Below are 24368 nucleotides of genomic sequence, written 5' to 3'. Positions count from 1 at the left end.
AATAAACTTTATATAAGATTCTGCTTCTGTACAGAATTACAGCAAGCAACTTCAATCACAAATCACAGCAAGTCATACCTCACTCCATGTCACCAGCTGAACTTCAAAACAAATTACTATGCAAATCTGCTATATCCACTTTGCCTATGATGACTGTTGGAGCAATGCATTCAGTTCTAACCCTATGCATGCCTAATGCAGCTGTGCTAGCACAAGCATCCATCTGCACGCATAAACGTCCCCACACAGCAGGACAGCAGCTGACACCTAGAACATCTGTGGCCAGACAGACTGATGCTGCACATGGAGCCTGGACAGGGATAACAGCACAGATGCAAAGAGTGTAATACAAAAATCATCCTCTGTGCCTCGGCAAGTTTGCAGAATACATTTGACCACAGACTCTGGAAGGTTTACAGTCAACTGCTGTTATCCCAACTCACTGGCTGAGGCTGGGGAATCACTCTTCCTCAGAGGTTACAGCATGAGGTACCTCCATGGGGAAGACAGACAACTCCTAAGCATTCCCATAAACAAAGAAAAGACAGGTCAAAAAAATCAGGTAGTGGAAGTAAATCCAAAAGCCTGCCCATTACTACATGCATCATGTTACATCTAAAGATTGAAATTTTAAGTGCTACAGGAGAAAAAATAGCAGTAACAGAACTACAGCTCTGCCTCAAGCAAGTAACCTAAGATGAGCTTTTTAGTAACACCTTAGCACAGAGATGCAATCAAGCCTCCAGACATAAGTGTGACTATATCCACACACTGTGTGCAGCAACGTGCTCTGTGAGGCCTGGTGTACAAGTCACTTTGGGTGGAAAAAAAATGCAGGCTTATCAGCAATTTGTTCTGTGTTCGTTTAGCATCAAGCCATAGTGCATACAACTGGCTTTCACTTCTCCTACTGTAAACAAAATCTACTTCCTGTTCCCTCCAGAGCTCCCACTTTTTTCTTTGCAATACTAATGGACACAGTTTTAAAGAGTTTGGCGCAATACATTTTTCATTCAAACCTATGATCCTGAGGTTAAAAAAAAAAAAATAAATCAAAGTTTTAAGAAGCATTAGTCAGAAATATCCGCAACAGATATTTGCTCACAACCCTCGTGAACATCCATAAGCCTATTTGAGACAAGTTCTAAATTCATTTTTTGGAACAAAAGTAGCCAGCTCACCATCACAGAAATAACTGTGCAACAGATTTTGCATGGTACACCATCAGTTTCCAGTTTATTTTCTCACCGCTGCTTCCAACAGCTTATGCAAAGAAATGCAGCTCAGTTTAATTACTCGCTTCTATTACAAGGCAAAAAGCACACACAAGATGCTTACTAGGACCACGCATGAGCAAACATACTCATTGCAATACCTGTGAGCTGGGGATCTGCAAGCTCATGATGGTCATAATCATGGACATTACTAATCCCCAATATGCCCTCAAAGGTCATGTGCAAGAAAATAAACATGTAGTAAACTACACACCTGCAACATGTCATTGAAGAAGTATAATGAAGACAAAGCCATCAAGATGTCATACTTATAAGGAATGGGGATAGGAAAATAAATGTAGTAGGGCATTAGGCCACCTTGGGCTAAGAAAATATAAATATTTTTGTCATGTTATTCTCCATTTTAAAAAGACATAATACAGCATACATAAGAGTCCAGAAAGATAGCAAGCAGTTGAGATACAAGATCTTCATGGAACGGAAGAGGCTGGCACTGTTTTGTGAGGAGACATTAATCTGTGAGGCAGGCATACTGCACCACTGCTGTGTACCTTCTCTAACACAAATCAAAAGAAAATAAGGAGGAACTGAGGAAGACTACCCTTTATCTCAACTGTCAGTACAAAATCCAGTTGGAATCACAGAAGTCAAGAGATGAAAGGCCTAAAAGGATTCAATACCTATAAAAACTGTGTAATTTGCTAGCAATAAGGAACTTTATTAAAATCTTGTGCTTCTGGGTATAAAAGTGACAAAACAGAATTCCAAAAGATTTACTGACTTTCCCAGACAGCTGGGTTTGTGGGGCTGAAAGGCAAGCTATGACAAAAACATTGCCCTCTGACACCAAAGAAAAAGCAAGCAACACATTAGTCAGGTGTCTGTAACAGGGTTTTCCAGCTTGGCTAATAAATGCACAGAGTAAAAAAAAAAAAAAAAAAAAAACCAACAAAACCTAAACACAACCAAAGTTCCACAGCTTTGTCAGACTCCCAGCCTCTAAAGAGAAATGCTGCAGTTAAATTATTCTTGTAATATGGGATCTGTTAAGGGATTAAAATGCATTAAGGGTGTTAAAGTAGATGGGATCAATAGAGAATGCAATACTCTACAACACTCCCTGCACTACTCTCCAAGGCCTCAGTTACTGGCTATGAGAGGTAAAACACCCAGTTAGAAAAACTGTTGATGCAACCCAAGCACATGAGCAATCTCCAGGCACCATATAGCAATACCCAAACCAAACAATTAAATCATCTATCTTTGCTGGAGTCTGACAAGTTTTAAGCAAGAGCCCAAGTGAAAATGCAAGTTTACCCCAGAGGCAGGAGTTACTTCCACCACCTGAAGAAAATAAGTATCTTCAGAAGAAATTACTACTCATCCCTTAGCTAGTTTGTACTTTTTGTTAATTAAGTTTATGCTTCACCATGAAGCTAGTACCATAGTTAAAAATAAGAAAAGGTTAGCTCTCAGTTAATACAGATCTATTAAAAAGGGCATTTGCCTATTATCTTTCCCTGCTTCTAAACTTAATTGGTTGAAGGGAGTAATTTTTTGACTAGCTAGCAGACTTCTCAGTTGGACATCATAACCTAGGGGCGTGAGAACCAATACACCACTGTTTCCCCTCTCTCAAGGAGTAGAAACACTGTCTCCTTCCATAGCCTCATCCTAATTTAAAGCAGTATGTCCACAGACAGTGGGAAAACATAGAAGAAAACAAGTTAAAACCCAGTTGACTGCAATGAAACGATTTTACACGCCAGTGTAAATTGGAGATTCCTCCCCCCCCCGTGCCCCAGCTTTGTCTCCGAGAATAACCTGGTGAAGCATCACTGAAAGCACCACTATTCACATAAAAATAGGCTCAAATACACATCCTGAACTCCAGTCTTCCCTCGATGTGCATTTCATAATCCTATCTGGCCTAGTGGAAACTTGTGTTTACAGAAGTGAACAGATCCCACAGTTCTAGCACTGAACTTTTTCACGTGTCTGAGGTAGTATACCAACATGAAATAAAAGTACTTGTATGTAAAATTTTCAAAGTCAACCACTGTCTTAAAGTGAGCAAAGGGAAGAAAAAAGCTTCATTACAAACTTAACCTGTCCACGCAATTTAAATAAAAAAATACTTAAAGTTAGCCTAAAATAGAATATGATTGAGAAGCCTGAACATTCATCTGTACAAAAACTGGTCATTTAATGACTTTCTAAATAAAATCATTGCTCCATCACGACAACCTACCAGACAGTGGTAGTGTTACTTCAATATAATCTACCTGCAATACCTTAACATTATTCCCTCAAATCAGGCAAAGCAGTGTGTATCTGGGGGAGAGACAGCAAAGAGGATGATGGCCAAGCCAGAAACACTGTTCTGTTGTACATAATCAACACTTTAGAAGATGTTTGCACAAGCAGCAGCTGCATTGACATAGGCTGTTCCATGACTTCATAAATTCTGACAAATGACACCACAATGTAGACGCAAAGGTGTTTCAGATTTAGCTGCACCACATTTGTGATGTTGACACACTTGATCTTTTATATTGAGGGTAATGGGATAGCATGTCTTACAGTTTACTTGGCGGGAGACAAGCCCACTAAAATTAATGTCTTACAGAGACTAGACCATTTCAAATTATTGCCCCAATTCTGATACAAGTCTATGGTCAAATCCATATCAAAATTCACACAGTACATGCTTAAATAAATATGACTAATAGCAAAGACCACAAGACCATCACATTAAGCGTAAAGCAAGTGTATTTCTTTGTTCTGCCAAAATTATATTCCAAGCTATTACAAGAGCCTAATTTTGTTCTAATTGTGTAAAACCATTAAATAATATCTTTATGCCAAGTCCTAAATATTCTAGTCCTGCTGAAAAGCAAGCAGTCCTGCAAATCTAGGTTGCAATTATTTATTTCCTTTTTAAGAACTCATCAGTATGCCATATGTGTGACCAAGGCACATAACAGTGCTACAGAAAAGCTTCAAATAAGCAAAAGAAATTCAGAGGAAAACCATCACATGAGAGGAAAATAAACTTATTAGCAATGTCACGTACCTGACTGCACAGAGTAGCAACAAAAAAGTGAAGAGACTATCAAGGTGTATTCGGTAATAGAATGGCTATTGCAATGACCTGCTAGTAAGAAGGCCCTTGTGAAATCTTCAAGGACGCTGTACAGTAACAGTTAGTTTTGAAGCCTTGGCAAGACAACCAGAAAGACAAAGTTGCACCCGGGGAGGGGGGGCAGAAAAAAAGGTAGGGGGGAAAAAAAAAAAAGACAACTACCAGAAAGAGTTCACCAGGAGTCTTTTCAACTTATCAGAAACAAATAGGGCCACCAGAAAAGCATACCCTTTCCAGGAACATCCCTGTTAGTCCCAGCCTGTGCTACCATTTTCACAGATACCACAGATAGTCTGTGCTTTCCGTGAAACAGCTCGTTACCCTGTCCTGAGAAGTGACTGGGGCTTCTCTATTTTCTTCTCAAAATGTCCTTCCACTATTAGCATTTCTATTTTGCAAGAAGTTGTCCAATATTTCACTCTGAGGGGGGAAGAGAAGGAGAGGACGTTTTGCCACATCCTAAAATGAAATGATCCCCATCACATCAGATAAACTCAAAAGCCTTTCATCCAAAGCTTATATACTTAACCATCAACAAAAGTTATGATAAAAACTGTACCTGTGTCATTTTAATATGAATAAGAAGTTTGCTTGCTCATGGAATTTTTAAAACCATGAGTAAAATCCCATTTAAAACTGCTACAGTCTGAAGGATTTCACTCTCGGATTTCATTGATTCTGTGTATCTATGATTTCTAGGATTCCCACAATGCTTAAACCAAACAATGAAGTTTCACCCATTAAGATGGAATCTGTCTGCATTTAAACAGCAGCACTGCCTGTCAGGAATACAATAGCCACTTCATATTAGGGAGATATCAAATGACAGGAGCACTAGAAGATAAAGCTGTTTGAAGGGAACATTTAAAAGCCTCACTGACATTCTCCACACACAGGAAGCAACTTGGCAATCCACGAAAACAGCCTTCTAAGTTGCATTTTACAGTGTGGATTTCAAACAAAAGTCTTATGGTCATGAGCTCTAAGAGCTGGGGAAACAAAAGAAGTGTACATACATACGTACATACATACACCTACAAAATTGGCTTTGGTAGTCAAGAGACACCAGTCCGCTCTCAGCTTTAAAATAATGCAAGTAAAGCAGCTTTTATCTTGATTCCACATCGATTTCTATGGTTATATTAATTCCACATGTACCCAATTTAAAAGGTAGCCATGTAAATAAAAAAAGCACTATTCTTCAATTTAAAATAAATCAAGTGCAACTTAACATGCCAGTAAGCCAAACTATCAAGTAGAAGAGGAATATATTAAATTCTAAAGTATACACGTCAAAGGGGAAAATAAGTTTTTCTAAATAATTTTCCTTTTTGATGAAGATTTGACAGTACAATTTAAGCTTTCTGTGACTAAGTGTTAAGAGTCCAAAAAAATCAATTTTTTTCAGGAGAAATCCCTTCTACAACATCAGTGAGGGGACAGCTCATCTTAGATATTCAATAGGAAGATTCATATTTGCTTGTATGTACAGTGTCAGAATTTTGTTAGGTTTGAGAAAAGCAATTTTACATTAAGTATTCTGGCGAATTCTTGTGATTGACTTATACTTACCATGGCTCAAGAGACCAAATCTAATACATAATTATAGCAGCCAGCCACCCAATTTTAAGCTATAAGTAAATTTTAAATTGAGATTCTAACTTGGTTTGAAAAACATGCTTGACTTCATATCAGATGTTTCCACAGTATCCCACCATTTTTTATTACTGACTTTTTAATCATTTATTGCTAAAAACATATAGTGGTCAAGTGCAGGACTTCAAGTTGGGGTCCACTGTCCTGCATACAAAAAAAGACAATATAGTCTGTAATGCTTCCACCTTAGTCAATAAATAACCTCTTTTCCATGTGAACTAGCAAGATGCTTCTCATCCAAAAAAGAGGACCCCATAAGAAAATAGCCAGCTCTCGCCACTGGTAATCTTAAATATTAACATAAACCTAAACTGAGCACACAAAGACTGTTAACAAAACAAAAGAAATAGATACCCGAATCCTACATACAGAACAGTTTGATTAAAAAAGCTCAGAAAGACATGCAATTCCATTCATCTGAGGAAAAGTTCATCTTAACCTAAGTATACCTGCTGCTTACTCTTAGATCCTGCATCCAGGGTTCAATCTCACCAGGTTACCTTATCCATCAATAAAAAACCCTTTGACCTCAAATGAAAATCCTGTGTGTACAAGTGTACTTGTGGGTACACGCATAGATATATGCATAAATAAAAGCAAAATATATGGAATTTGCCCTATGGCCAATACAATACTAGAACTGGCACAGAAAAATCAGATCTTCAGAGCTGTATCAATGATTAGCAAGAGCCTATCTAGTTATGAATGTTCTGGATGCCCAGACTACCCAACCAATCCTCTGACCAAGGCTGTGAGACCAGCATTAACACAGCGAATGCATACTCTGAGAAACGATAAACTCATTTTTAATTTTTCCACATCTGCAACAAACAATTAAGTCTTATGTATATTTGTAGATACTTCTATCATTCTATGGGAAGATTAGATAAACTGCAAGAAAGCCGAGAAGAAAAACAAACCTTCCATGACATGAAATGCATTCCAATTACTAAATACTGTCTTCCAATAAAGGTGACCCACTTTTTAAATATGTGGTTTTTTAAAATTAATACCTTTGGGTACAAGCTGAAGTTCAAATGAGGTCGTGATGTAGAAGGAACCAAGAGATGGCAAAGGATGGAAAAGATCAGATTCCCTTCCCCCCCCCCCCCCCAATGTGATTTGGTATCACTGGGAGGAGAAACACTTTTTGTAAAGCTGCTCTTTTAATTGCTGTTATCCCTTCAGGATATTTCATTTATGCTCCTCCCCCAATACAGTTTTTAAAAATATTATGTTTGCCCTTTCTCAATGGTTCTTCAAGTTGGTGCATTTCAAAATGTATTTATGCAGAAAGCCTATGAACTCTGAGCTTTTTGCTAAAATTCATCAGTCGTAATTCATATTTTGTGAGATGGACTTGACCCAGAAGGATCCGAAGCTTCAGGTCCATGCACAAGGCACAGCCCCTTGTTAGACACTGCTACTAACAGGTGGCACTGCCAAGTGTACTAATTTCCAGTCTTTAAAGGGAAAATGCCAGGTTTTTAACATCACTAAGTCAATTACATCTTTTAACTCATGCTAGTGGTTTACTGTATATTTTGAAGTGCCAGTTTGTATTTTAGAAAAGCATCCAAGGGAACACAGCACCCTGAGGCTAAGCATCTTGCCTGCTGGAGGAGGGAGACAGATGCTACACCAGGCAATGGAGCTGCCTCTTACACTACTGCAGAGCCATCCCGAGATCTTACGGGTTACCTATGAAAGGAAACAGCCTTTCTAACTTTTGGTGAACCAGCCCTAAAGAGGAAGGGAAAAGTTCTTGTTCTATAAGCAATAAGTGCAGTCTTCCATCCCTAAACACAGGCAAAAGCCTGACATTTAGTGCAGCTGAAGCTCATTTGGTGACACTACTACAGACACGAACAGTCAGGAAATTTGATGTCAAATACCTCCCACGTGCATGTTTCCCCCTGTTTCTGGGGAAGAGTTACCCAAAAAGCTGTCAGGACTGATGGTCCAGAATGCAAACTGGGTCAGCCACTCAGGCCACCTATTTCAGCCAACACCGCATTTATTTCAAGTCTAGCAGCGTTAATGTGATTAGTCATTCCTCTGATGTATTGCAGCCAAGAGAAGTTAGAGGATTTTTTTTTTTAATATACTTTTTTCTTTCTATTTTTTTTGTCATATTTTCTTCTTCCAAAATAAAATTACACATTTAAAAATAGGCATCTTACTACTCAAAAAAGCAGGATGCCTGTCTTCCACTGCCATCCCTAATAATCTTACAATCAAAGATTTTAAGAAATTCGTTAAGAGCTTAAAACCAAGCTCCCAGAGATGAGGGCATAGATATTTATATATCGAGCTTTATTTGGAACAGTATCTCCTACACAATCATAAGAAAAAATTCCACAAGGTTTTAAAAACAGTTGCAATATTAGCACTGAAAAGGTGCTGGGAGGGAAGGGTGGGTGTATGAGATGAGATTTTGGAACAGATGGAGAAGTAGCAGGACTTAAAGGACGGGTGCTGTGGATGAAGTTCTCTCAGACATCGTGACAAGATTACGCTAAGGCAGGCAGGCCTTAGTACTACATGTAGAAAGTGTAAGAGAGTTAAGGGACAAGACACCAGAGGTAGGACAAGGAATATCCATAGCTGATTTCAAACAGTGTGACTTCAATCTTGACACTGACTTAATATTTTGGAAATTAATCTGAAATCCCACTTCCATTTACTTTATTTTAAACCTAGCAGCACCACCCTGGGTGCATTAAAAAACCACACCTCCAGAGCAATGGAAGTGAGCAAGCCAAAAGTTTATTTTCAAATTGAATTTGTGCCATATTGTGCTGAACACTTCATCTCTTCACCAGTGAAACAGAAAATTAGTTACGATGGGAAATAAAAGGAGAATGAATTTCAGGGGTGGGGGATACACAGACACAAAGCACCTCCTAAAGAAGGTGAGTGGAGGCTCGAGAACCTCCATAGAAAGAAATGGGATGCAGCGGTCATAAGGACTGATGAGAAGAACAAAATATTCAGTGGCAGAGGCTGCACTAAGAACAGTCATCTTTGAGGAAAACAGGACACACAGGGTCTATGCAAGGGTCAGTAAAAGCAATACGGGAAACAGCTGAAGGTTGTTTACAAACAGTACTTTTCATTTTACAATTTCAAAGCACTGTTCAGGCCTTTATTTTCAAATGAGGAGTGACCTCAATATCAGGGTAACACATCCATTTCTGAGAGGAGCTGCTCTGCACTCTGGAAAGATACAGGCCTTTGGAGGTGCCACACGTGGCACCTACAACTAATAGTTGTATCAGCCAAGATTTTCACCAGATTTCCTATTTTCAATATTTATACCTAATCAGAGAAAGACTTCAGATCTATGGCTGCCTATAGCTGACCAGGGGCACAGAGAAGACTACTTTCAGCTGCCATGCTTTCTGCCCAGCTGCTGTCAGAAAGCCAAAAGCAAGCAGTCTTCTTTAAATGATTAGGACAGAAGATTAATGGACTAATGCATCTCTTACTGTTAAGAGTAAGGCCATCAATACTTAAAACCGGTGTTAAACCTTTTCCTCTTGACCTGACAATATGTGAAAGTGTAGCAAAATGCTCTTTCAACCACTGCATCCAAATAAACAGTGCTGCCTCACATCCCTTTAAGTCACATTGCCTGTTGCTAGGGTATGGGATTAAATGTATTTTGTACACAGCATTTGGAGAATTTTAAGTTTTACAACATGCTGAATTCAAGAGCCATACCGCACAGGCCAGACCCTCCTTTAAGAAGGCACAGTAGCAGAACCAGAACCCCCCCAAAACCCCATACCAAATTATTATCCTGAGACCACAGAAAAGTGTCAGCTGCTACACTGCAAATTCTTTTTTTTTTTTTTTTTTGGTTCCACAACTGTATAAAACAAGCAGTGTTTTTCCTTTGTTCAGGAGACAGAATCAACTATTAAGAATCAACCCAGAGAGAGGACACAAAGTCCAAAGGACAAAAGTCAAATAAGAAATGTATGCCCCAAATGGAAATAAGGTTTATATTTTGAGAAAATACCAAGTCAGACAAGGACTCTCAGTATTAAAGGCAGAGCACGTCAATGCTAATTCTACTATCTCACCCTTCTCTGTGGTCTAAATAAAGTCTTTTAAACAATATGATCATAGCCAACATATAGGGATCTTCCCTTGTTTTACTAAAATGTTGTCCAAAAGGTAGCATTAGGCAAGAAAGGATTTGATGTTCAAGACAAGTTCAATAGCTGGGGGCACGGAGGCCAGAAAATTTGAAGTGGGAGAAGATGCAACACCATAAGTTGTTCAAATATGGAAGAACTCAGAACTTAAAATAAGTGGGAAGAAGTTGAACCTTCTTAATATAACCTTAATTGCTTTGCCCTCCCTGCTACCTGCTATTGTTTCACAAAAACCTAAATGCAGGCAAGACTCAAATGTGCACGCTAATCAGTGTCTTGATAAGGAATGCAAACACAACTACCACAAAGACTGGTGGATGGCACCCAAACTTAATATTAACTGTCTACCTATTTATTGTCCCAATCTCATCTTTAAATATACATAATTCCATCAATTCGGCTGTGCATATTCAAGAGAAATAAGCCACAACATCAAAACAAAAAGGTCTTGAGAGAACAAAATTTTGACTTGTCAATTATATTCAACTACAAAGACTTATGACATTCAAGCCCCCTGTTTTGAAGCTTCAGGAACAGTTCACAGAAGTCTACTGCAATCTCCACATCAATGGGTTTCATGGCTAAAATAACTTGATAGATTTTACAGTGGTTATCTTCAAGGACAATGGGTAAGACTTTTTTCTTCCCCTATCCTAAACAGGTTTAATTCCTCATGCTTCCTATCTGTCTCTGTGTCCACTTGACTATTTCCTCTATCTTAGATTTCTAATATATGCATGATATACATAAATTGCCTGTGTGTGTTCAAGAAGCATTTGGACAATGTTCTGAGACATATGGTTTAATTTTTAGGCTGCCCTATGTTAGAGTCAGAAGTGGGACTCAATCCTTGTGGGTCCCTTCCAACTCAAGGGGTTTCGATGATTTATGTGGGAAGATACACACACAGTATTGTGTAGCATTATTAGAAGAGTTCAAATTTCAAACTATCTCATTATTATTGAATTGATAACTTCTGACAATTAAGTTTTTTCTCATTTGGAATTATGTTCAGGATAATTATGAAATTAATAAATGAAATAATAACCAGTGTTTCAAAATGTCAAGTACTTCATCTTGCATAGAACTGACAGGAAAGGCAGACTAACCATTTACAACTTTTTCCTCACACTTTTAACTGTGTGAATTTGTTCTTATACTTTTTCTATGTATTAAAATCAATGACTACCAACAACTCAGTAAACTCAAGAAATAAAACTATATATTTCTATTTTCCCCATTATTAATATGCATGCATCTCATTTTATAAGCGTCTGTCTCAAAACACACTGTTAATCTGAGACCTACCTTACTCTATGATGCAATACTATACCTATTATTTTAGAACACACCACCAGGCAGTAGGGTAGCAAAGATGATAGCGTATTAGCTATCAAATTACAGATAATTTCCTGCTACCCTGAAGTAACAAAAATAAAGGCACCCATGCACATTGCTATCAATGGATTTTTCCCTTTGGCATTATCTGCAGAATAAAGAATAGCCGCTGTCCTGTATTCTTAGGATAGCTTGCACACAGTTTAGGGAAAGATTGCTTTCAGCAATAATCATGCTGTCCATGAATAAGAAGTCACTGAACTTTTCTCCTGAAGCACAGTTACACAGTTATTACACAGTAAATCCATCCCACGCCAGAGAACAGCAACAAGCCTAAATTGTCCCTTACAATGAGAACATGTAACATCTGCTACAGTTTGCAAAAATCATACGGTGCGGGGAGAAAAAAAAATGCTAGTTTGGGAATCAGTCAATCAAAAAGTTCGTTTAAATATGGGTTGGGGACAAATGTATGCCTGATGAATATGACACATTTCAAGTATATGCATAATAAAATTATGAAGTCAATCATGTGTTATTGTGTCATTCCACTGGAAACTGCAGAATGAGTTTAATAAATACTACTTCCTCTGAGAAATAGGCTACCAAATGCCATAAAAAAATTTTAAAATGAGATCTTAAAAAAAAAAATTTAGGTAGTGCCTGTGTTCCTCCATTTAAATCTGGCACACATCACAAAACAGCCCTACCTGGAGCTGTGAGTTATGAATACAGCACAACCCTGATTCTCGACTAACCAAAAGGTAGCTTCAGAATATTACATTTAACATGTCACACGAGCATTTCAAATTCACATGAATACTAATGCCTACCTAAAGCAGAAGCAGCAGCAGTTTAAAAGATACCGTTTTCTTCATACAAGCTTCCAAACCACAAATACACTTGGTGAAATCAACTAAAATTGGATTTAGAAAGCCTAAAAAATAGTATACTAACTTTATATGAAGTTATAAAAGTTTTTAGATCTGCTTGTTTTCATATAAATTAAGTTGAAAAGGGATGATTAAGTAGAGCAGGCAAATGCACAGAATAAATGAATGTGGTTTGTTGTTTTGTTTTTTTTAAATGACTGGTCCAGTATTATCTGCTTTAGGAATTTATAGTCTTGCAAAAAAATTGTGATCAAAGACTTTAGGAAACATGCAACTTCGACAGCAGTTGAGGGTCTCTGCTAGAAGACAGAACATGAGATTTCACCTGCACTAGGTTTCTTTTGTTACTACATCTGAAACAGCTGAGTTTATGACATTTTCTAAAACACCCTAATACAGACTAACAAAAGAACTAACAAAAAGGAGCTTCAGGTATACTACAACTAACCTCTCCGTACTGCTAAATGGCTATTATGATATGCACCACCCTTCTAGCAGGTCAGCTAGAGTCTGTTACAAAGCGCTGTAATAAAGTCCCATCAACATGATTTCTCTGTACCTGTACACCACTTTCCTTGCCCAACCCCACCAGACAGCTGTATCTGTAAATCAAATGAGGAAACTAGGAAAATTCTATAATTATATACCTGCTACTGATAGATTAAAAGCAAGCATAAAGAACAGGAATTATTCTTTCAAAAAGAATATAAAAAGAATTCGTTGAGACCTGTACACTAGATACGGATTTGAAAAGACAGAATAATCAGTAAACTGGAAACTATTAAGTCAGCACACAAAAAAAGAGGTATGAGTGCATCTCCTGACTTTCAAATTATTTGTACATCTGAAGCAGTTAGATCACTAAGGAAAACCCCAGGCACTAAATACCATACAAATAATACAAATTCATAGCCCAGCAAACAAAACCAGAACTATCTGAGACTTCAGCTGATTTCTGACAACAGGAAAAGAAAAAGGAGTAATCTGTGTTTGTGCAAATGCTTCTTTTTTCAAGATACCAAAGCTGACATGTAGATCAGCTGAGAAGTGTTTGCACTGCAGCAACTGCTGCTATCTAATTGTCAGTCACACAACTAACAATGTTTTCTGTAACAAGAGATTAAGACCAACTCAAAGGAACTTTCCACAGAGACTACAGCAGATGTTTATTTTCTGTTTTTAGCACTGTTTCTGCCAAAAATATTGAGATTAATTGGTTCTAGCAGTTGCGTACAAAAAAGGATATACTTAAATATCAACTCTGTTGCCTTAAAACATATGGGGGAAGTACGTGGCACAGGCTGTGCATCAACCAACACCACACAACTAGTTCTTCAGGAGTTGTACCAAGGATCTATGAGTCTCCTACAAACACAAAGAGGTCCACTTTCAAACTGCCAAAGGCAATTAAAGTAATGCAATTTAAAGAATACTTTCACAAACCTAGAATCAACCTGTAATACACACAGATCTTTTTCAACACTAAAGCATTTTTCTGGTCCCCCTAGTCCAGAAGATAAGTCTTGTTACTGGCCCCTTGAACCAGCAATTTTTAGAACTGAGTGGTAAAGTCAAAATTTGATGTCTTGTAATGTTCCTGGAAGTTCTATGTAGTTTAGGGAAAGTGAGCAACAATTTGCAGTGCTATGGATGCTGCATTTTTGACTCCATGTCAAATTTTTTTTTTTTTTTTTTTTTTTTTTTTTTTTTTTTTTTTTTAAAACTTCAGTGTAACCATTTTAGCCTAAAAACTTTGCCACTGCAGTATAAAGAGTTTTGAACTACTTGCATTTGTAGTCTGGACCAAGTGTTTATACTATGAATCAGCCTAAGGACCCTACAGCAGTACTGTAGCTTCAACAAGCCTTCGAAGAGGACAAAGTACAGGAAAGTAACAGCCAAAATTAGCTCTTGTACTAGAGCATCAAACACACAGTGACTTTTTCTAGGTCACTTATAGTATAGCTAGTACTTCTCAAAACCCATGAAAAGAAAATAACCACTGGCAACATCTCAAGAAGTAGTTTTCCCCATCTCAAGGCTACAAAGAACTTACAGAGACTTTCTACCTGCAGTTCATTATACACTTAATACAATCTTTTTCCCTATTAGGAAAAGACAAGGCCCTGTTTGGGCCAAGCTAAATCGGAAGCATGGAAGGACTTCAAACTCCAGAAGTGAATTTTTAATCAAGACAATTATTGTTACAATTAGCTCCTTAGTTGTAACATTTACTGCAAGAGCCTATCAATCCATTCAGAGCAGCCTGAACTGGCCTGACTGCACATTTATTTTCCTCCAACATCACAACCCTCACAATCAGGATGAATCCTCTTACACACACTGCAAGCATCCATTCAGTGAAAGATTAGCATAATATTAAGGCCATCTGAAGTACAGAAATGAACAGCACTGAATGTTTTATTGTGCAGCCATTTGCTTACGCGCAAGAGGGAACAACACAGCCAAGACATCTGGCACAAATTACCATCATTACAATTTTTTGCACAATATTAAGAACTCTGGTCAGCACCTGCATGTCAACGTGGAAGTTGCAATGCGCTTCCAGGAGCTACTCTTAAGGAAACCCAGTCTGGCAAGACTGAAGAACCAATCTGCTTTGGCACAAAATTAAGCGGGCACAGAATACTCCACCTTCCTTATAAAGCTCAATATTACAAGGCTAAACATCCAGATACTTTTTTTTAAAAATGGAAAGGGCCTACTTAAAACAATATTCCTCCCTCTGTTCATAAACCTAGCATGACAGTCAAGAGATACTACTCTACCACTTGTAGCTGGCTATTCCCTTTTCCTGTCCTGGCTCAGAGAAGCTGAAAGCATGAATTAAGGCATATTCACAGCTGTCCCGATTCACCTACCTGATATAGGGATCCCTCCCAGACCTGTGCTGTGTTGTGGTGGGAGATTCAAGTCCAAGAAATTACTATTTGAGGTGGGATTTGCTGTGTGGTTCAAGTGCATGATGCTATTGCGTGGGAAGGCCATCCAAGGATAGCGAGCTGCTTGGCCTGGAAAACTGAAGGAGTTGTAAACTGCTCGATGCTGTTGAAACTGTGGGAACCTCTGTGGCATGACTGGAAAGGTGCTACTGAGAGAGTTGGCATTTGTGGGTGCAGCAGGATGCAGGAATCCAGAGCCTGGCCCTTTGGCAGTTGTAGTGTGTGGGGTAGGGTTCTGAAGAGATGTGGGCGAGAGGGAAGGTTGGTCTTGGACTGACAGTTCCTTCTCAATCAGGTCTGCTAAGGCTTTGCGGGTGATGTCAAAGGGGTCAAACCCTAAGTCATCCTCTTGCTGTTTGGAGGAACCAAACCCAAAAGCCGCTTGCCAGTCTGTGGAGGAGGATACTGGTATAGTTTCTGTTGGAGAGGAGAGGAACAGGATTTAGAACAAGAATTAGTAAGTATTTATCCATATAAAAATTTCAGCCTCAGTGTATCTGAATCTATGTTGCCAGTTATCTTTCATATGATACTTTATACATTCCCCGAAGACACCTTATCATCAGCTTACAATGCCATTTTCAGATCAAACTGTCATAGAATTCTACTTAAGGTGAAGCAGTAGAGCTGGCAAATAGTATTTTTACTGCAGAATTGCTCTGTTCCTGAACTACAGAAAAGCCTTGTCAGAAATATTTTCAGTAATAGCACCAAGCAGAAAGAAACCAATAAACACTTGCTTAGAACCTTCTTTACACCCATATTACTTGATAGAAGTGTGACCAAGCGGAGTTTAAATAAGGTTGTTACTCAGTTCAGTAGTTTGTTTTCAGTATTAATGCTGTGCTTCAGCTCTGCTGTGCAAGAAAGGTGGGGAGGAGATGTTCCCTCTGAAAGGGGAAACCTCTGAGCAGTGGTTAAAAAAAGAAAATAAAAAAACCCCACTGTCTACCATTATGAAGAAAAACAAAGCAAATTCTGGAGTAGACACCTTGATAAAACAAAAGGAAATAATGAACTGCATTACAAGATATTGTTAAATATTTTGAGGCAGTGTTGCAAAAAAAAAAAAAGGGTTATCAGAATTTCCCTGCATTTTCAATTACTACTTCATTTCATTATACAGTTTAAGTTTCTTATTCAGGATCAGTGAATGCTGGCTCTAGTTTCACAGTATTTTTCCTCAAAACTGTGGTAATGCAAACTGATGAGTACAAGGTAGTATCACTCACAACATTAACTCCCTCTGCTGGTAGGGAACCTGGTCTGCTGCTTTAAGTAGTTAAAATTAAGCTCAGTATCTTCTCTTAGAAAAGGAATCTACACTTCTATTTTCACTCTAAAATCCATGACAATAGATAAAGAGCTGCTAGACAGACAAAAACTTGTCCTTTGTATTCTTATTTAAATAGCAACCATATATTTTATATTAATTACGAAACAAACAAGATCTCTACTACCTGGAAATTGTCTCTCTCTGCTACTTAATCCTCACAAATTTGGTGTGTATAGTACCTTAGCAGCAGGTAATTTCCTTGGTAATAAATATTGTTTGCAAACAGGATTATGACATCCAGAAGTCAGATAAACATCAAAAGACAACTAATCACTAAGTAAACCAAGTGTCCTAAAGTATCATTTACATTCTATTTATTACTGATATTGTTTCATTTAATTTTCTAACAACTCCCCCAGATTTATAATATGTGAGCTCTTAAATACTGTTAACCATGCCCAAGACTAAATAAATACACCTAAAGTGATGTTTCATTCATATGAAGTGGTATTTCACAGGAAAGTACCTGGAACATACAGGTATCTTTCAGTTGATGTAATTAACCATATTTCTATCTTTTCTGAATGTATATAATCTCACTTCAGAAAGAGAAAGATTAGGCACCTTCAGATAACTATGCAGGATACTAAAGAAAATTCTAAATTCCACTGCGCAGCTTCTGATGTTAGAATTATAGATTATAACAGATTATTACACCAACATATACTGACACCATGCATTTTCCCCACTCTCAATAAAAACCTGTAACATTAAATATTAAGCATACATGTCACATTCTATTATTTAGACAGGCATATGGCTTAAAAAAATTAAAATAAGCAGTCTGATAATTTAGCCATGCAGCTGGAAAACTCTGTAAAGTTTCTTTTAGAAGAAACCCTTACATCAGTGCAATTCATTTGTAGTTAAGTGACAAATTTTAATCATTCGTGAAGGGGGAAAAAACCCAGTATGGAGCAAGTCCTAGAGTTTTTGGTTCTACACAGTTTTAGTCATCAGTTGCAAAAGCAAGCAATACTCAGCCATGTAACCTGTCTACATACCTGATGTGAAGAGGCTCTGTGGTTCTGGTGCTGTGGGCCAGTCATTTGAAGTCTGTGGAGAGCTGGGGAATGGAGGAAGCCCACTAGGGATGGGGTTAGGGTGCCGAAAGTTGTCAGAGAAGAGCGACTGTGATTCTGTTACAGCCCCTTCAAAAGGAGACCGTGCACTGTGATTAGATGAACTGATGGGTATGACTGGATTGGGTTTTGTTAAACCAGGCGGTGGTGAAGGTGTGTCACTGTTTGTTATCTACAGGCAAGAAAGGAAGAGAAACAATTAGGACATGAGTGTTTATATATAAAATATACTTCACTAATACAGTTGAAAAATTTCCTCAAAACATTGGGCTGCAATTAGGTTAGTTAATATATAGCTCAGTATAAGGTCAAACATAAAAATTGACTTAGCAGTAGCATTTTTTAGTTTTGTTTAAAATTATGATACATTCAGAAAATACTGGCTTCTCCAACTACAAGTCACACCAAGTCCTCAAATTCAATTCTTACTTTCACAGCATTTATCTTTATGTCTTACCTGCTGGGAGCTGTCACCATTTCCTATACTGAGGGAATCTGAAGGTTTGTCAATGGGGCTGCAAAAGTGGGAGGGGAAAAGAGACAATAAGACACTCAAGTATTTAATGTGAAAATCAACATTTGCTTTCATAGCAGTAGGAAAGCCTTGAAATAAAGACAAAATGAAATTAATCAGGAGGAATTAAGAAGGAAAAAAGTCCACTTATGAGACTTTTTTTAAAATCATAAGCATTCCAATCATTTGCCATATACTGTCACACTTCCTCCCACCACTCTCCACTCTGCTTGTTGACTGCCCTGTTAAGAACAAAAGGAAAGTTTTAAACATGTTCATAGTAACTCTATGCCATTCAAAAAACCAGAACTTATGTACTATGGCAGTATTCCGTAGTAGTCAGTTCCATCTATGCTACTACTGCAGAGAAACTTGGGAACATACTTGTTTTCCAAATACCTAAGTTGTCAATTCCCATACAAGTCCTAAATAAATCTGAGGAGAGATAAAAAGATTAAATTAACTATTTAGTCCTGGTGGCAAGTTAAGCTTCCCACCAGCCTTCCAGCTTTAACTAGCAGAAATTAGTTCTAAGGTAAGAAAACTGAGTTTTGAGATGACAGAAGAGGAAAAAAACGCAGGAAGAGACATAGCATAAAAAACCACCAACAAACAGAGAATAAAAGATAAGATTAGTAGAAAACCACCTCAGAAAGCTATTCACTAGGAATTAGCATGACTTGGCTGAAATGGCGTAGGATTCAACATTCTTACAGGCATCTGTGAGTTGCCTTAAGCTAAATACCACGCTAACGACACAGTATTAGTTCAAGTTCAGATTAAAATCTCTGTTTTACAACTTCAAGGTACTTTCATTTTTATCTACCCTTAAGAGAAGATGCACAAGCATCAGGCTGCACAGCCCAAAACACTGGTCCTACAAACAAGGACCAGAAGTAAGAACATGAATTTTAGTTCCATTAAGAGACCAGAATGTGATACAAGTCAAATTACAGGCATGATGTGTTAGCACAGGACAAATATATATATAGTCATTATTTTAATTGGGTGCAGACTTCAGATTCTAGCTACACCTTGTTTTCAAACACTCCTTGCTGCTGCAAAGTTTAAATATTGCATAGAGCCACATATCAAGGTCAAAAATTCATAAGATTGCTTCCTTCCATATTCATTCTCCCCATCCCAGAATAACTGGAGTCGAAACCCAGCAGAATTAATTCTTCTCCATTCTAAAGAAACTGTATAAGGGTAATCCATCAATAAAAACAATTTTTGTGCAAAAGAACACTCAGTCGGTATCTCAGAAAGATAACTGAAGCTGAAGTATTTATAACTATGAAAGAAAAATCAGAGGAATATACTTGCAAACAAGCATTACTCCAGTGAAGATTTACAAATACTTTCTACTCAGTGGTCAAACAGCATGAATAAAAAAGTTCTTCCATTTGGAACAAACTGCCTTGGGTTAGTAATTTCTGAATACCTATAGCATGAAAGTTTGCTCTTCACTGCACAATCATTCTGATTGTAGAGCTGATATTCCAGCCAAATTCTTTTCCCAAAGCTGCTGACAGAAAGTCACAATGCTGCAGTTTAAAAAGCTATGTGTAAGACAACTTTTAATGACAATCTAAGTGCTGAAAATGTTTATTATACTTGAACCTGCCTAAGGAGCCTTTAATTCTAAGACAGGCTTCCAGCCCTCAGGAATGAACAAGATTCATTATCTATTGGCTACAATATTTTTACAAACATTTAGTACATTCTTTTCAGAAAAGATAAGGAAGCTGCATGTCACTACTGAGATGCAACCATAGGATCTCTAATCACACCTCAATGGGACTGCTATTAAGCCTAACAAGAAGGTACCTCTTTCAACAGCACTCACAATGTTAATGCGTCGGTTCAATATTGATTTAAAGCGAAGATCAGCTACCTAATCGGCAACACCACTTCTTGAAATTAATATTAGGGTTTACCTTGTTATTTTCCCATCCAACCTCTGAATGAGCCCAACCAATATTACTTAAGGGGGTCCATAAAAAACAAAACAGCATGACTACAGATTACCATTGGAACTGCAAGTAATGCTTATGATGGAAGAGGACACCAGTTCTATTCAAGGAGGGCACCAAAAGAGGAAAAAAATGTTGGTTAGCAATAAGGAAGTTATTCCAAGCAGATGAATTACTTCCTCTCCACAAAGAAGCCTCAGTTGAATCTGCTGCCCTGTTGTTCCTGTTACTGAGAGATATCAGGGAACCCTTACCTCTGCAGTTGTGTTTCTGGAACACACCACTGTAAAGACAAGACAGATATTCAGCCCTAACATTTAGCTTACTTCCGTTGAAGCTTTTCCAAGTGACAAGCTTCCTGATATATAGCAACTAGCGTGTTTTGTGGAAGCTTCTGTATAGAAAAGGGCTCAGCTCTGACTGGGACCATGCAGCTATATAAGCTGTTGATCCCCCGGTTATTCAGTTGCCCTCAGCCCTTACCTGTACCATCACTTACTAACTTCACATTAGGGTTCTCCTGCACAATCTGCCAATCAGTCTTTTTGACATGGGCTAGGCTAAGCCCAGCTTTTCATGACCTGATCAGGATTTGAATCCAGCTCTCCAACCAGAGAGAGAGACTGGAGAATCATTCCCTCCACACCAATCAGTGAGAGAGAAAGCAAGCTATCTGAAGTATAAAAGGCAGCACAATTACCCGAAATCTGAGTCTGCACCATCTGGAGTCAAGTGTTCTGGGTCTGTGCCATTTTCTAATATAGGAGGCGTTTTCCTGTGTTCCATTGTTAAACCGTTGGCTGATTTACTTGAACTCTGTAATGATGGCCAGGCATCTTTGTTATTACTGTTGGGTCTGGAAAAAGGCAAGAGTAAAAAAAAAAAAAAAAAAAAAAAAAAAAAGAAGAGTTCAAGTTATGAAGAAAGTGTTTTTAAAAATTGTAAGCACTGGGGAAATGAATCCTTGTGCCAGACAATCCATAAGAAGAGATTTATCTGGATATTATATCTCAGATTTTAAATGGTGATGACTTAAAAAAAAGAATTAGTGGGGTAGGGAGGGGAGCAGGAAAACTGGGGGGAATTATGTTTTCTTCACTGAATAGATAGCTGCTCTGCCAACGCTGAAGTCCAAACTTGTCCATTTGGGGGAGAGGAAAAAAAAAAAAACAAAAAAAAACCCCAAAAATCCATTGACAGCTTCAAGTACTCAGACCTACACACACCTCATTTAGATTTGCTTTATCCCATAAGTATTTGTAAGTTCTGTAAATCATGAACTAAATCACTTTTTTAAAAAAAAATGTTTTATATTCGAGGCTCTATCAAGCCTGGTCCCAACAGATGAAGTTTGTGTTTTACGCCTACTCAAGAGTCCACAGCTTTATTAACAGACCATGACACCAGTCAGATCAACACACTGTTCATTCAAGTTACTGCTCCTTTCATTTCTAGTTCAAAGCCATAATTACTTCCCCTTTTATAAAGTAACATTAAATTTCATTTCAGAGTTTACATTAGATCTGAAAGACGTTCAAGAGAGGACTCAAAGCCCTCTTTTGCTGAAAATAGTTACATTTTATACAAATTGAAGCGAACTGGAATATCATCTATAACTGAATGCATTCAAGTACAGCGTCATCTGCTAACCCTACAATCTTAGTATACAAGATTTGCCTTTGTGTTCTCCAGTTTTTATATTAACTTTAGCTTTTCATTTGCTTCAATTAGATGCTGGTTTTGGTGTCCAAGTGCTGTGTTCATAAGGAACAAGCTTTCAAAAAAAATTTTTTTAAATACATATGTTCCTCCTGATGCCCCCCTTCATTTCTATGTTCTTATTACATGGTCCAACATTTACTCTACATCTCTAGGTCAATTTAGTAAGTTCACAGTCATAATCTGGAAATTCCTATAACTGCTTATAGCAACACAAGTGTTTCCTACTCCTGTTCAGATAAAATTGGTATTACTAGCTACCCTCAAATCTGTTAGTATTGTAAGATTTGCTATTCTACCTCCATCTTTTCTCACATACCTATACAATGTGTACACAGATGAGAGCCTTGACCTGATTTACAGATCTCATCTTTGCTTTGTACACATTTGAAATAAGTTAGAGATAGTGAGTTGATCAGATATTGAACATCAAGGAATGAAGACTTGTCATCATCAGTGTAATGTCAGTTGTTTAATATTCTCACCCTTACAAAAATGAGCTGTAATCTAGATACAAGATGACTTTCAATCCATTAACAGATTTATTTTAAATATCAAAATTTATGTCCGCTGCAGTGCAAAGCCATCTCTATACTAAAACTGACTTTAAAATGTCACAGTTAAAAGTCAGTTTTGCATCCAAGGAGAAAGGTAAAGAGAAAGAAACTGTTCTATGTTTTGGGACATGTGGGTGTTTTTGTTTTGGTTAAGTTCAAAGCTGCATGCTTCTAAAGGTCTAAAAGACCAGAAAGTGCTTAATAAGTGTTTCCACTTGTAGCATAAGAAAACATTCATTTCAGTTCTTTAGGAAAAGCTCAGCAGGAGAAAAAAAAAGGCGGGGGGGGGGGGGGGGGGGGGCAGGGAGAGACCTTCATCTGTTTTAAATGTGGCATATATCTCTAACTGTAAGAGAATGCAGTCACCATGACTATCAAGTGACATACCAAGAGATGAGTACCCACATACACAAAGTGTATGGGGATTTTAACATTTGCCTTCAGCAGCAAGAAAAAAAAAAAGAGGTCTGCGAGTAGGACCTTTCAAATTAGAACACAATTGTGAAAAAGCATTTATGCACAGTTAAAGAAACTGTTTTCTACTACTGGATGTTTATAATGAAACATCTACTATTTAGACCTCGACTTCTGTTCAATTCCAGAGTGAAACAGAAATCCTGCACCCCAGAAACACAAGAACAACCACAAAATTGTCAGACGCTCTGACAAACTGCCAGAAATATTAATATTGTATCAATGAATCAGACAAAACCAAGAACCACCCAATTGGGTAGAAAGCTGTGAAGGAGAACAACATGCATTCACCAGCTCACAAGCTACATTTCGTACTGATGAGACAGGACTCGAAGAAACATTTCAAAATCCCAGCTGCAAGAAGAAATTCACTTTGCAACCCAAAAGGTGGTGCCTAGCCATTAGCAAAGAACAGAGTCTGTGTTGTGATGACACTGTTCAGCTGACAACAGAAATTAACTCCAGACCACTTGTTGCCTTTAGAGTAACATGACATTTTTTCCACAAGTGCCAAAATGTTAGCACCACAGACTGGCCAAGCTCCAATTCTAATTGCTTTCTGAAGGCTTAAAAGTTTGCTGCAGTTTCAGATAGAGCATTCTTTCCTCGCTGGTATCATGTTTTGCTGGGATCAAATTAGGTTTCAAATTAAGATTAGTTCAGACTGAACATAAAATAATCAATACCCAAATGCAGGAAGTGGTATACTTGCTTTACTCACTGCACTCTACCTTCCAAGTCAATATTGAACCAGTGCCCAAGAAATAAGAAGCGGCACAGTCCTTAAGAGAAGATCCAACTGGAGGTCCTGACCACTTGCAATCAAAGAGCACATGACACTTCCTCCAGAAGTTAAAGAAAATAATGCCAGTACACCAGCTGGGATACCAGTTTCTCAGAATTATATTCTGCTTATTCAAGCTCCATTGGCAATATTTTAGATACAGTACCCACTTTCTTGCTTAAACTGTTGTGCAGTGATGCTGCCAGTGGCAAATTATTCTCTGGAAAATTCAGTAGTGGATAAACTGGCACACAACACAAACCCTGATTACAAGACCAAGGTGCATACGAAGTGCAATCTAACTTTTACATTCCACTCTGCCCATAGAATCGTAGAATCATTGAGGTTGGAAAAGACCTCTAAGATCATCGAGTCCAACCATTGACCCAACACCACCACCCACTAAACCATGTCCCTAAGTGCCTCATCTACTCGTCTTTTAAATACCTCCAGGGATGGGGACTCAACCACTTCCCTGGGCAGCCTGTTCCAATGTTTAACCACTCATCTCATTATGAAAATCCTACAAA

At 38.0% G+C, this 24368-nt stretch overlaps 1 protein-coding gene across 8 annotated transcripts in view; it reads right to left on the bottom strand.

Annotated features, from left to right (window-relative positions):
- The window catches only part of CNOT4 (CCR4-NOT transcription complex subunit 4), an 84059-nt gene that overhangs the window by 3794 nt on the left and 55897 nt on the right, over positions 1 to 24368 (bottom strand). For 4 of the 8 annotated variants that reach the window (XM_076335595.1, XM_076335547.1, XM_076335576.1 and 1 more), the window contains exons 8-11: positions 21005 to 21160; positions 18272 to 18329; positions 17737 to 17986; positions 15316 to 15813 (exon numbers count right to left, since the gene is read on the bottom strand). In XM_076335595.1, coding sequence (XP_076191710.1) covers positions 15316 to 15813; positions 17737 to 17986; positions 18272 to 18329; positions 21005 to 21160 — 962 coding nt within the window. The remainder of the gene's footprint in view (positions 1 to 15315; positions 15814 to 17736; positions 17987 to 18271; positions 18330 to 21004; positions 21161 to 24368) is intronic. The other 4 variants (XM_076335563.1, XM_076335583.1, XM_076335570.1 and 1 more) reach the window with 1 other exon arrangement.

This window comes from Aptenodytes patagonicus, chromosome 1 (assembly GCF_965638725.1).
Source record: "Aptenodytes patagonicus chromosome 1, bAptPat1.pri.cur, whole genome shotgun sequence".
Lineage (NCBI taxonomy): Eukaryota > Metazoa > Chordata > Aves > Sphenisciformes > Spheniscidae > Aptenodytes > Aptenodytes patagonicus.
Note: the sequence above shows the minus strand (reverse complement) of the source record. Positions and strands in the feature narration are given on the sequence as shown.